General features: G+C 44.7%; 1 protein-coding gene, 1 long non-coding RNA gene and 3 other non-coding genes across 5 annotated transcripts; all 5 read left to right on the top strand.

Moving 5' to 3' along the window:
- Positions 1–3,213: 3,213 nt before the first annotated feature.
- Positions 3,214–6,570, top strand: LOC147974477 (uncharacterized). The gene is made up of 3 exons (XR_015600111.1): positions 3,214–3,684; positions 3,766–4,576; positions 4,737–6,570. It is a non-coding gene; the product is annotated as an uncharacterized LOC147974477 (long non-coding RNA).
- Positions 6,571–7,207: 637 nt separating this feature from the next.
- Positions 7,208–10,763, top strand: LOC125530182 (uncharacterized). The gene is made up of 5 exons (XM_087517520.1): positions 7,208–7,363; positions 9,419–9,475; positions 9,615–9,695; positions 9,783–9,952; positions 10,433–10,763. Exons 1-5 carry the CDS (start codon positions 7,342–7,344, stop codon positions 10,532–10,534), a joined length of 432 nt encoding a protein of 143 aa, XP_087373646.1. The 5' UTR covers positions 7,208–7,341; the 3' UTR covers positions 10,535–10,763.
- Positions 7,865–8,001, top strand: LOC125530184 (small nucleolar RNA snoR138). The gene has a single exon (XR_007292867.1). It is a non-coding gene; the product is annotated as a small nucleolar RNA snoR138 (small nucleolar RNA).
- Positions 8,162–8,277, top strand: LOC125530183 (small nucleolar RNA U19). The gene has a single exon (XR_007292866.1). It is a non-coding gene; the product is annotated as a small nucleolar RNA U19 (small nucleolar RNA).
- Positions 8,997–9,152, top strand: LOC125530185 (small nucleolar RNA snoR138). Its single transcript, XR_007292868.1, has one exon. It is a non-coding gene; the product is annotated as a small nucleolar RNA snoR138 (small nucleolar RNA).
- Positions 10,764–13,778: the final 3,015 nt, after the last annotated feature.

The following is a 13,778-nucleotide window of genomic DNA, read 5'->3' as shown; positions in this document are numbered from 1 at the left end:
GGATGCTGTTTTTCAGCGCTTGCACATGTAAGCCCGGCCCGAAACACTAAAAAGGAGAAGCCCGAGCCCGGTCCAAACTACCTTCCAGGCTGGAAAACGAGGCCCGAGCCCCAAACCGCAAGCCCAACTAGGCCCAGACGGGCTTTTCGGGCCAGGCTCAGGCCGGGCTGCCTATGCCCAGGTCTAGTCGTCGGACACGGAATGGAAGGTTCAGATGAATAGTTGTGATCTTTTTTCTCTCAAAAAATAAAAAGATTGTGGTTTTTTTAAAGTTAGCAGGAGAGTTGCTAAGATTATATTGCAAGAAGGTGAACCAGCTTAGATTAATGCAACTAGATGATTTCCCATGTGTTGTCGCGAAAGCAATAAGAGACATGTAGGGTGTAGCTATGGAATATTATTACTGCATACTAACATTTATTTTATTAACTTCTGTTATTCGTTGCACTGTCATGATTGAAGATGAATAGATTGAAAATTTTCACGCAAAAAATGACTTAGAGGTTCGTGCAATTTTTAAAGTAAATTAAGTTAATATTTCCAATGAGAAAACATCTCAAGTCAGACTGTGAGATTAATATTTTGTATTCCTTTGTTTTCACTTTCATAAATGTATCTTCATAAAGTCTTGTAGCATTGTAGATTTTTCAAGAAGACATGCTTTAGTATTTGCGAATAGACGACACACCAAACAGCACTTGCATGTACGCATTGTCTTCTTCCATCCATATTTTCACTCTTTAATATATTTTAACGATCAATATCTAGCATCAATTTCGTTCAATTTTCCATGCAAGCGTGGATAAGATGACATTAGTTTGTCTAAGATGTATGACGTGGGTAATTATGTGATTAATTTGACATGGAGGAGAGTGCATGTTGTAATAATAATTAATGTTTGGCTGAAAATGATGTTATTAGATGCTGACATGGCACACATGGTGAGATGGAATGGTGCATGTTGAGAGAATTGCTTGCAGTGGAGATGAACTTTTTAAGGATGTAAGGTCCATAATGGTCTCTTTCTAGCAGCAAACTTCGGATGTAATCGCTTGGTGATTGAGTTTGATAGCACTTTGGCGAATGAAGATGCGAACCAAACTGAGACTTTTGGGGTCTAGATGTTTTTGCCGTTGAATGCAAGCAACTGGTCCTAGAATTTACTACTTTTAGCTATGTTCATTGTCATAAAGAAGCTAATGTGGTAGCAAATAGGTTAACTAAGCACTCTTATTACACTAGATATACAGATGGGACTCAACGTCTCTGACTTTGATATGTAGTTGGATATGTGGCCTGAATTTGACATAAGGGTGATTGTTTCATGCCGTTCGTAAATGCCCTGTATTGTAAGCAAGCGACAATAGATGATAACGTAATTAAGTTTCCTTTCAGGGTCCATTGTGTCAGAGCGAGGTAGAAAAGAAGGCACGTGCCCTATTTCCCTCTGTAAGATCGTTGAAGAAGGAGATCCATGGTGGGCGGATTCCACTCCTCTTTCTTCATTGTCATGGATCTGGAAGGGAGGACGCGAAGAGATCGAGCTCGCTATCTCTCGAGGCTGCATATTTGGGATTGAAAGTTATCTCGGGTTTTCTTCGTTCAATCTCATGCTGCTACACCAACCGCGGCCATCATATCATTAGATCAAGCAAGCAATCGATTACAATTAGCCTTCTTCAAGCTCCAAGGTGATGCCTTTTTGTCCCTCACCCCAATGATGGTGATAAATCATGTTGGAGAAGGTGACAACAAGGAGTTCCGCGTGAGGCCGTCGGTTGCACGAGGATGACATCGCGTTTGAATTTTTATCTGAAAAGTGTCATGTTTAAAATTTGGAGGGAGTTGGATGCAATTTCTTTTTCCTTAGGGGCCCTGCAACACGAAGACTGGACCTCGCCCAGCTCCACATTTTATGAAACACAATGAGCTCAGCAACCACAATATTGCAGTTATAGTACTCAAGGTAACAAGCGCAACCGCATAATCCAATAAGGGCAAGCATACCTTCTACTAAGACAATTGAGACAAAAGCAAATCAAAACAACAAACATCACAATAACAATATCGGTCACTGAAATATAACAAGGCCGATGACAGAATGACGCATATATTTTCCAAGTGAGGACCAAATCTTCATGTTGCCGTCACCAGCAACCTTGCACCCCAACCAACACTAGCAAGGGGGGAAGGACAGGACGATGCATCACCTTCAGCCAAGTGCCGACCATGTCAGTAGTGGCAGAGAACGAGTAAGCAACCAAACCTCCCTGGTGAGCCCCTCGAGTACGTTTCACGGTTCCTCCGCCGCACATCACACTCGAGAGATCGCGCAGCCCTGCAACTTCGCAATATGACCAGCAAGCTAAACCAAGGATATCGCATTTTTTTGTTGCTGCACTTCCATATGACCTAGTGGAGAAGCTATGTACCTTGAACATCGTGTAGAGAGATTCATAGGAAGATCCCCGTAAGAAAGGAAGATTTGTAGATGGATACATACCCCATCTGGTCCTTTTTACTCCGTGCATAAGTTTCGTGTGAAGTCAAATTTTGTTGACCAATTTTTGATTAAAAAACATCAACACATACAACACCAACCACATTCCATAACGAATCTAATGACATTGATTTGGTATTGTGGATGTGGATATTTTTTCTATAAGTTCAGTCATATTAGAGATACCTTGACTTCGAAAATAGCTTATATTCAGAGTAAAAATGACCGGAGGGAATATACCCAAGCCTCTATTTCCGAGGGCGTTTTTGCTCCCATATTCACCCACTTGGTTGAAAATGACTCCTGAGTAAGTTGGAATATGGCACGTGTATTTTTTTGGTACCTGGCTGTGTACAAATGAGTGGTGTGCCCAAGTTTTGGTTTGAAATTTTTTGAACGTGTGTGCAGCTTGGTTTGGTTGGTTTAGTATTTTCTGTTGTGTGTGGGCCAGTTTTTGTGCTGAAATTCGTGTCCTGACAGTCCCTTTTGCTTCGATGCTTCTTCGGTTTTGTGACTGGTCATTGGGTTTTGTTCTGGCCGCTGTTGGCCCAGTTGTCCTATCGTTGTCGATCTCTGCTGCTGTTGGCCCAAGTCGCTTTGTGGTTTGCTATTCGTCATCGCATCGTGTATCGGTTCCTGTTGGGCCAGTCGTCATGTCGCAATCTGATCCTGTCGCTATTGTCGCGTGCGTGCCGCTGTTGGTTCGTTCGGTGTTTCCTTCTGATAGAGCGGCACCGCTTCGATGCGTTGGTTCGGGAGTCTGCTAGATCGGTGCTGCTTTCCTCATGGTTTATGGAGATCTTGCCGCTTACGGAGCCTATAAATAGATGGCTTTCCTCTCCGTGATGTTGCCTGGGGCTTTCGTTGGTGTCTCTTACGTGGGTATTAGTTCGATGGTCGCTTTTTCGTCCAGTCGTAATGGACCGCGTCGTTCTGGACGGCCTTCTGGTTCGCGGGGGGGCTACTGTTGGTCGGCGCGGTGGCTCGGCCGGCGGTGCTGCTCCTGCTGTTTTGCCGGATCGGTCTGCTTCATCTTGTCATTCTCGCCCGTCCTCTCGGGTTGGTCGCTCTGGGCGGGGTTCGACTTCTCCGCGGGTTGGTCGCTCTGGGCGGGGTTCGATTTCTTCGCGGGTTTGTTCTGTGCGATCTCCTGCTTGCTTCGGTGGATCTTGTGGCGCAATCTGGTTTGTTTCTATTTTTTCTTTCGTTTGGTTGTGTCTGTCTGTTTTTTGGGATTAATTGTTTTGCTTTGTTGTTGGAAGCAGGTGGTGATGTTTCTGCTGGACGACGCAGGGAGGAGATCCGGTTGGGCAAGCGTCCTGGCATCGTCTCCACGGCCCTTGCTCGATCTCCAATTCTCCATCGAAGTTGTGTTCTTCTGTTCCTTTTTCACGCACCACGATCAAACCATGCGGAGAGCGCAACCGTCGAAGGCGAGCAGGTGAGGTTGATCTTGACGGCGTCCTACTGCTCGCCGGCAAGGCCGTCCCGTGGGAAGCGCCGCCTGTCTCACGCAGCCTATCCCCTCCAGCGCCGGTTCTTCATGCCTTTTGGCGGTGTCGGGGCATCACCGCCTCTCCCTCGCCTTGCACCTCTGGACGTCGCCCTGTTCTATCTGCCCTTCTTCTTAGATCATTCATGTGCAGCATCAGGAGGGGCGGTGGTACGGTTTGGCTTTGGAAGCTGGCCATCAAATCCTGTTGTACAGCGCTGCTGAGATGCAACACAAAATATTTGAGTGGCGGTCTCATGGTGGCCGCAGGGCCTCGACCCGCTCTTCGATCCTTTTCTCTTTTCTTTCATCCGAGATGGAATTGTGCTCCGTTCGCCACATCCCCGAGCATGCACCGCCATGTTCGGATTCTAGCGGCCTGCGGCCTTCCTTGGCGACAGGTGTCACGGTCCATGGCGTTGGTGGAGGAGGCGATCAACACGGCGGGCAGCGACAACACGAAATCCTGTATGTTGAGCACCTGGCCGTGAGGATCACGAGCGCACGAGCGGAGGGACGACAACACAGCGGAGCTGTTGAAGCTCCAGCAGTTCGGCTTCTCCCTATCCGCACAAGAGAAGCAGGTTTCGCCGGCCACTTATCTTTCTGATTTTCTAGCTAGAAATTGGTGTGCTTCACTTATTAGTTATTTCTACTAGATGCATGTTACTACTCAAATTCTTCGTATTTCGCTTGGGATCTCGATGGGCCTAATAATCTTCTCTGAATTTAATCACGCTGCAGGACCGAAGGGAGATGATCATAGCGCGGCTCTGGACACTTACTCACCAGGAAAGTTAGACGGTCTGACTGCATAGTATACAAAGATCATTGATTCTATCTCATAGTCACTTACCCACCAAGAAAGCTACATGATAGTTTCTTTAGTAATAGGTATATAATTTTGAACGTATAGTTTTCTTTTTCTTTCTCACAGTTTGTTTATTTCAATTGCCCTATCTTCAGTTGAGCACATGTTTTTTTTTACAAATTAACCGCATTTTAGTATCCTTTTGTTGTATATGCCCAGAAAATTATATAGGTTCAATTATTAATTGTTGCACATAGTTGGATTTGATTCTAAGTTCTACTTTGTTCTGTAACAGTAGGAATGTAGTTCTCGAGAGTTTAGTTCTAAGATTAAGTAATTCATGTAGTGAATAAATGGGTGACACTCAGATTGTCGGAATGTGCTTAGTGTAGTACATAAATAATCCTACATATGATTTACTTGTATAGCACTTTTTGTGGATTGCAGGTTTGTAATGCTTCTTGTGTTTCTAGGTCTGTACAGCACGTTAAATCTTGCAAATAGAGATAATTCTGAAGTTATTTCGTATTTGCTTTGTACATGCAGTTTTAGTTTTTATGTCATGTGGTCCATGAAGAATCTGCAAATAATGTTCAGAGTTGTTAAAACAAGACTCGCCACAGGAGTGAGAGACTAACATGTTGAAGGCTTCAATCACTGAACAGAGAGAGCTCAGTCACAACTTATATGACAAAAGGAGTATGCTTATTTGTATGTGGGAGTAAAGAGGTCCATATTTGCAGAACATCGCGATACCTGTTCAAGGGATGTTTTGTTGTTCCTGTATGGTCAATGAAAACTGGTCAGACACTGAGGTCTTCCAATCCACCACACGATATGACCTGCTAATCAACATCGACTACTATGCCTTACAGTTTCATCTATTTTGATGTTTCAAATAAATATATTTTAAAGACATTAAACATAATCTTTGGAATCTCGATTCCCCGGTCTGAATCGTACAACCATTTGTTTGCCTTTATCTGCATCCGCCTGCAGATTAAAAATGGAAGGGATCGGACAGATTTGATTATATGTATAGCATATTCAGATCTTTAAGGCATGGCCATCTCAACAATAATCAGTACATTGCAGGAGTGTAACCAAAGATGTGACATCAAGGTCATATGTAGTCATGCATAGTAGATTGTTTATATTCAGAAAGCAAGAAGATAGAAACAGTAACAGATCATGTATTTTTATCAGCGAGTTCAGTTTAGTTAGCTTTTCTCAATATCCGTTTGCAAATCTAACTGTCTAACTCTTCTTTACCATCGAGGGTTAGGCATATGCACAAACATCTACACCCTCTGTTTCTAAATATAAGACCTTTTAGAGATTCCAATACGGAGACTACACACGGAGCACGCTTCTGTATATAAATGTGCATTCGAGTTGTGGCTGTTTATCTCAACATACAGCTTGCTCTCTTTTTTCTCCCGCAAAGTACAGTTCACCCTTTTTAGCCAATTGTGTTTGTGATGATCGGGTGTGATAGGAAGCATATGATACAATCGCTACCCCATCGGCAATGAACGTCCCACGAGTACAAGGAGAGGCGTAAATGTGCATCTACACTTTCCGAGGAAACCCGGCTCCGATGGAAAGAAAATACAAGGTAAAATGACACACCAATAAGCCCTCGCCCTCCACAAAGAAAGTAGAAGACTTGTCTTCAGTTTCTAGACCCTCTTTGCAGTTCTACTCTGTTCTCGAACCGGAAGCACACGCCAATCCTGTAGTATGCTGCACTAGGATGACACAAGCAATGAATGACAGTAATACAGATCTTACCACGAGAGTAGCAATGTGTACTTTGTACTTTGTAAAATATATCGATCATGTGATGAATAAATCTATGCTTTCCAATTCACCTTTATACATTGCTTGCCTTATTGTAACCCCTAAATTGCACACACTCAATTTTTCTCTACAATCTAACTTAGTCAAATAAAAAAGTTTAGCAAACTAGTATAACATATTTCGTCATGATGCATCAACGGGGGCGCGGCGTGCCGCCGCGCGGGCATCGCTAGTAAGTAAAAATTCTAACTATTTGAATCTCACTGGAAATTTCATTTGATTTCTTCAGGCCACACACAGTCCCTCGTTATTGTTTGCCACAGAAAAAAAACCGATCATCTTTCGTGCGTGAACGGCCCGAACGAGCCGGTGGCCGGTGGGATCTAGAGTGTTCGGAGCAACAATAACACAGTCTCCTCCCACAAAAAAAGGAAGAGAAATGGTCGTCACCCGCTAGCCACACGACGCATAGCGGCCCCACCCGTCATCGAGACCCACCCCATCCCAGGCCCCACACGTCAGTTGCGTGCCTCGCAAGAAGATGGTAGGCGAAAGAAAAAAAAGAAAAATCCCCACTCGCGACCCCTCTCCGGCTATAAAAGGCCAACCCTAGGGCTAGGTCCGCCTCAGCGTGTCCCCATTCCGATCCGTTGGCTTCTGTTCATCCATTCCCCCTCCCGGCGCCGCCTCCAGCCTAGGGTTTCCTCCCGCCGCCCGTCCGCCCCACCCGCCGCCATGGCCCGCCGCAGCGGAGGAGGTACCTGCTCCGCCCCCCTCCCCCCCTCCCCCCTGTATGTATGGTTCCGCGTTCGCGATATCTCGTAGGGCGTCCCTCGGATCTGGCGTTCGCGTGTAGATTTGGTGCTTAGGTCGAACGGATTTGGTGAATATGTGCGTCTGAGTTAGTTTGTTGGAATGATTTGTTGTGGGTTTTTAGATGGTGTGGTAGTGCGGTTGGTTTGCGCATCTCGGTGCGGAAATCGCTGGATCTGTCGTAGATGTTGCATAGGGGTTTCCGTTGTGAAATCGAACGGTTTCTGTAGTCATCGGAGAGCGGATTGCCCTCGAATAATTGGCTGCGGATTTCCTATTCCCAGGCGGTTCAGACAGGGGCATAGAACAAATTGTTACCCGTTTGTTTTCTCTTAACAAGGGCCTGATTTTCGTCTGGCCCTTGCATTGTCGGGTCTCACACCTGTAATTTGCCACTTGCTGATTTTAGGAACGAACTGTATTTCTATTGATCATTAGTAGGTCCACTGCCCTCGAATAATTGGGTGCAGATTCACATTCTCATTCGGTTCAGACAGGGGCATATACAAATCTGAATCCTTTTTTTAACATGAAAAGGATGCTGGTTTCTGTAGATCCTTTCTTAGATGGATTCATATAGCTTTGTATGGCTAATAATTTGTTGTCTGCTCTTTTATGTTAGGATCTGTAATAAATTACATGCGTTCCAGATTGGATTTGATATACTTGTTATATGGTTTGTAGTTTCCATTTGATGTTACACCATTGCCTCTTTGAGTAGCCATTACGGTCATTTATACTGTCTTGGCTTAGTTAGGAGGCGCATATGAAATGAGCATCTGATGCTCATCCAGGCCATTTGAGGGTGCAACTCATCTGTGTTAACTAGATGTGCTCCCCAAGCAGCCTTAGACATTTCATAACCGTCATGTTTCTGCATTGTATGTTCCAATTAAGGCAAGGTATCTGACCTGTTTTTAATTTTTAATGTTATTGTCATGATTGGTTTATGAAGTTTGATGTTTGCCTTTTTGAGTAGCCATTATGGTTGTAAATACTATCTTGGCTTAGTTAAGGGGCATATGGAGATAATTCTGTTGGATTTTATTGTGGGAACCTCATTTATCTTATCTAGGAGTCCTAAGAAGTCCTCAACATTCCTTCATTCTCAAACTTGTCAAGTATATGCTTATTGTTTTAATTGATCATGGCTGAATATTTGGGTACTCCATTTAAGTGGAGTGTCCAGACTGTATCGGGGCTCTTCAATTGATTATTTAATTTAGTCGTTCTCCTGTTACTTGCCTTCTTGAGTAGCCATTATAGTTATGCATACTATTTTGGTTTAGTTAGGGGGCATATAGAAATGGTTGTGTTTCAATCACTTGGGCTTTTCATAACAGGACATCATTCTTTTAAGAAGCTGTTCTTTTGAGCAGTCTTGCACATTGTATTGTTTACTCCTTTATTATTCTCGTTTTCAGTGTGTGTAGCTCTTGTTCATTAGTCTCAATCTAAGTGAACTAGCCCAGATGCACTCTCTGTGTTTGTTTCATTAGTTTTGATGTAGCATAGTTGCACTCTGGTTTCTGTTTCTTAATTTTCTCCAGCACTTACAATTTTGTTTAGCAAAGTGATGTGCCTCTTGAACAACCATCTGCAGCTATTTGTATATCTGCATTTGGTTCAGACAGGGGGCACATAACAAATGCAATCTTTTGAGGGAATGGATGTGTTTTCTGTTCATCCATTCTTAGAATGATTTTAACACTAATTTGTTATTGTGTACAAATGTTCTAGTGACATGCTGTTATTAGTCAGTGGTTTCAGCATAATTTATCTTGTCACATATTTATCATCTTGATTTGTGTTACTTATGTGATATTTATGTGATATGCTATCCCATGTAAAACTAATCCTATATAATTGAAATGTACCCATTTTCTCTAGTGAATCTTGCTGATAACTGTAGTTGCCATTGTTATAGTTTCCTACTATGAAAATATATTACTTGGTATTTATGTTCCTGGTAGACTCACTTTTTGCCCTTGCCTAACAGGAAGGTCTTCCCGCCCTGCTCCACGTGCTGCTCCAGTGAGAAACCCACCAGCGCCAGGTAATTATGTCATCCTGCATAATTGATGTTTTCTGCAATGACAATCTATTCAATCTGATGTTGTTCTTCATCTGCTCTTATTCAGTATTTTGCCTCAGTGTGACTGCTAATAGACATTAACTCTTTGCTTTCTTTGCAGCCCGTCCAGCTCCTCCACCTGCTACCACCCAGAGCAGCGGTGGTGGTATCATGAGCGGGATTGGGTCCACCATTGCTCAGGGTTGGTTTCTTTTCACTTTTAACTGCAATGAAGGCCAGTATAATCTCACAATGCAGACACTAACATTTTCTCGTCCAAATATTTCAGGCATGGCTTTCGGTACTGGCAGTGCCATGGCGCACAGGGCTGTTGATGCTGTGATGGGTCCCCGTACCATTCAGCATGAGACTGTTGTTGGTGAGGCTGCTGCATCTATGACTCCAATGGACAATGCTGCTGATGACAAGTGTGGCAACCCTTCCAAGGCCTTCCAAGATGTATGCCTCCCTCACCCCCTCCTGCTCCCTCATTTGTTGATATGCTTCATGTTTTGATCATTTGGATTAGACACTTAGAGAATGATGTTCATGCTTCTTATGTTTTGATAGTTTGGATCAGTCTCTTAAAAGAACTAGTTGAATTGTCTTTGCCATGCTTCATATGTTTTGATCATTCTTCTAAGCTACACAACTAATTTGTCTGTTTTTCTCTCCTACATCAGTTAGCACATACATCCTCCGCGTCAAAATATAGGATGTTTTAGCAGTTCAAATTGAACTGCTAAAACATCATATATTTTGGTACAGAGGTAGTAGAAATTAAGTTACTTCAGCATGCCCATTGTAAAGTAAGATGGCACTTGTATCAGCATGAGGATCAGTGTAGCATGCTAGTTTGTGTCAGAATGAGGAATTCTCTGAGTTGATCACTCTTGTACATTTGTGGTCATGTGGACTAACTGTTCATTGTAATTGCAGTGCATCAACCACTACGGAAGCGATATCAGCAAGTGCCAGTTCTACCTTGACATGCTGAACGAGTGCCGCCGTGGAGGAGCAGGAGCTGGTGCAACTCTTTAAGCTACTATCTTTGCTTGATTGGGGCTTCATTGGGCGGAACCTGTTTTCAGTCATGATGATGATGATATATATCTCCTAAATAATTCATTGGCAATATTATGAACCTATGCCACAGCTTATGTCTATTACCTACCCTAGTTCGTGGTCTCTGTTGTCCTGGGAGTATTTCCTTGTATTGATGTTGGAATTACCTTCATGGCAGTGGGTTTATAAATATGGAGTTTGAATATGGTGTGTTGCGACTTCATTTATTTGTATGGTTTTGAGAGCTTGATATGCCTGTTGCATCTGTAATCCGTTGTTCCCTTTAAATATGCTTGCCACAAGTGCAGCACCAGATGGAGTGGGACAAATCTTGCAAAATGGATCACAAACAAGTTCTTGGCCATTTTTTTTCCTGAAACTTAGGACACTAAATCAAACTTTATTTTCAAATTATGACGACTGTTGTAGTTTCACATATTCTATTGGTGCACCAAGGTAGCCTGTCATGGATCCTCCATGCCTATTTGTAAAGTTTGCTCAATATTTTGGGCAGCCTAAAAATACAACCAGTTGTTGGAAATATATGTGCTGCTATCAAATCCTGTGGTCGCTGCATTTTTCTGTTGCCACAATGCCCCATTTGCCGTGATCATGTGGCTGCCTAACGACTGAATCCGATTGATCCAGAGTGAGATGAACTTAAAGAAAATCGAATCTTGGGAGGCGTTTAAGTTCATCGGTCCGTCGATGAATATAGTATACCATGCGGGGAGAGGGACACCTCCATTCCTGGAGAAGCGGGACACCCGGGAGAGTGATGAGGCGGCGATGACGAGGTTGGCCGCTGAAAATCTGCACCTCGTGCAGGCGGAGGCAGAGTGGTTCTGAGGGACAATGAGCGTAAGGAGGACGAGGCTGGCCCCTCCTGGGTGAACGCTGTCGACATACAACCTGACAATGACGAGTAGTATGTGCGTAGTGTGAGTATTATGTTTAACTTTTAATGTTTTAGATGTGTAGATCTTTGCATATTTAAATCTTTGAATGTTTGGAAGTTTGTATTTATGAAATGTGATAGTGGTTGTGATGTTCGTTTGATTTTTTTTGGATGAGTGCTCTAATTTAGGGTTGCTGTTGAACAATATTATTTTTCAGTGCCCTAAAAATCATCCTTTTGTGCCCTAAAATTTACTCCAACAGATTTTTGGTTCCTTAAAATAGGGCAGTTGTTGGAGATGCTCTTACGCGAAGCCTGCGGTGGTCCTTCCGATGCCATCGAAGTCTGGTATCATAGCCAAAATACAGGAGGCCGAGTCATATTTCGACAAATCGTCCACATAAAGCTTGTTTCGTCCAATTCAAGGGCGAATCGACATTGAGAGAGGAGTGCCCCACTCAAAATATGAAATTCCACTAGAATTTCTTTGTTATTTTAGAAGAAAAATGTCAAAACTCTGTGAATTTGTACAAACTATGAAATTCCAACATAATTTCTATGTTATTTTAGAAAGAAATACCAAAACTATGTGAATTTGTACAACGGTGAGCCCCACGCCTATAGTTTGCGTCCAATTAGAACAACTTCTAGGTCCACCCCTACGCAAATCCCTACAGTATGCCTCGATGGATTGACGATCGTGAGCGGGGGAGAGGTCCTCATGGATAGTCATTTTCTGAATTTGGTCCAACGCCTCGTTTATCATAGTGAGGGTCGCCGAGCTTGAGGGCTCTGGGCCAGATTCCGTTGTGACGGGGGCGGTCAATGCCCTAGCCAATCCTTGATTTCTACAGGCCGAGCTAAGCTCGGGGTGCGGAACCGGATCCTCGAAAGGGGTCCGGACAGTCAATCGGAAGTTAAGGACGAATCTTGATCCCTATGTGTGGATTCCACGCCGGGGCTTGAGATCGAGTTGCTTCGGGCCGAGGATAATTCCTGGCCCTTGTCCGCCACTCCTCGTGGGAGCTCAAGGCTGGGTGAGCATTGTGGAGGGACGGTTCGGCCGAGATTGACTCCTGGCTTCTGCCTCTAGCTCCTGCCTCGATGGTTGGGGGTAAGTCCTCCGCCAACATGATGGGTTCGGGCGAAGGTGGAGTCTGTCCGGCGCTCGAGGCGGAGCTCTCCTGGCTCGAGGCTGCTGGGGCCGATCCGTAGATCGGATCGGAGGGAGACTCCGGGGCGGGCGCGACGAGGCCCGCGTGGGTGCGGGAAGGGCTAGTGAGTCCGGCGAAGACCAGATCGACCCGTGAGTCCTCCACATATTCAAGGTTGCCGAATCGAATTCGGTGTTCGGGGGCGAGGTTGTCGATCTGATCCAAACGACCAGTAGGGTTGGCGTGCAGCACGATGCTGTCGAACGCGAAGAGTTGACCGGGGACGAAGAAGTCCCCGGATCTGACGCCTTCTCCTATGATCAGGCGAGCCATCGATCCTCTGAGCGATCCCACGGCGGAACTCTCAATGAAAGCACCAATGTCGGTGTCAAAACCGTCAGACCTCGGGGTAGGGGGTCCCGAGCTGTGGATCTAGGGTCGATGGGTAACAAGGGACAAAGAAAACAGTGTTTACCTAGGTTCGGGCCCTCTCCAAGAGGTAAAACCCTATGTCCTGCTTGATTATATTGAAGATATAACGTGGTTACAGAGTAGATCTACCTCGAGATCAGCATGAGCTAAACCCTAAGGCTATGAGGTGCTGAATGTAGCCCTAGCCCTAATGATCAGGGTAGATCTACCCCTCGGTTTATATAGACACTGATAGGGTTAGGGTTACCGAAGATAGATTACAACAAGGGTTTAAAGAGATCCTGCGCCTTCTTGACTGGGGGGGGGGGGCACACCACGACTTCATAGATCTCGTGTCAATATGCGGCTCCACCAGTCTGGCCCATGTACAACGGGCCGTCGCCCCGAGGCCCCCTTAGTCCATGACTCCCTCAAGGGGGTTACCCAGGTTCGGGACCTCAAGGTGAGCTAAGACCCTACATCATGATTTATGATTGTAATGATGATGGAGCACCTCATGCGAGGGGGTTATAGGGATGATGATGAGTATTGCTACCGAGATACTAGTCTACCAGAGTTGATGGGCATGTCTACCCCTAGCCCCGACTTATATAGGTGGTGGGGGTAGGGCTTTCATGTAACCTAACCAATCTTATGCCACCGTCATCTTTGCTTGCACGCTAAGATGGTCTCCTGGCCTCTACCCACCCCCGAGATATGTCTTGATGTCGGACCTCCCTCAGGACATCTGGGCCCC

This window comes from Triticum urartu, chromosome 4A (assembly GCF_056163025.1).
Source record: "Triticum urartu cultivar PI428250 chromosome 4A, HENAU_Tu73, whole genome shotgun sequence".
Lineage (NCBI taxonomy): Eukaryota > Viridiplantae > Streptophyta > Magnoliopsida > Poales > Poaceae > Triticum > Triticum urartu.
The sequence above is the reverse complement of the archived record's forward strand: the minus strand, read 5'-3'. Positions and strand labels throughout refer to the sequence as shown.

Coding starts and splice junctions, on each gene's coding strand:
- LOC125530182 (XM_087517520.1), top strand. CDS start 7,342: ATGGCCCGCCGCAGCGGAGGAG. Junction 7,364..9,418: donor GGCCCGCCGCAGCGGAGGAG/GTACCTGCTCCG, acceptor CTTGCCTAACAG/GAAGGTCTTCCCGCCCTGCT. Junction 9,476..9,614: donor GAGAAACCCACCAGCGCCAG/GTAATTATGTCA, acceptor CTTTCTTTGCAG/CCCGTCCAGCTCCTCCACCT.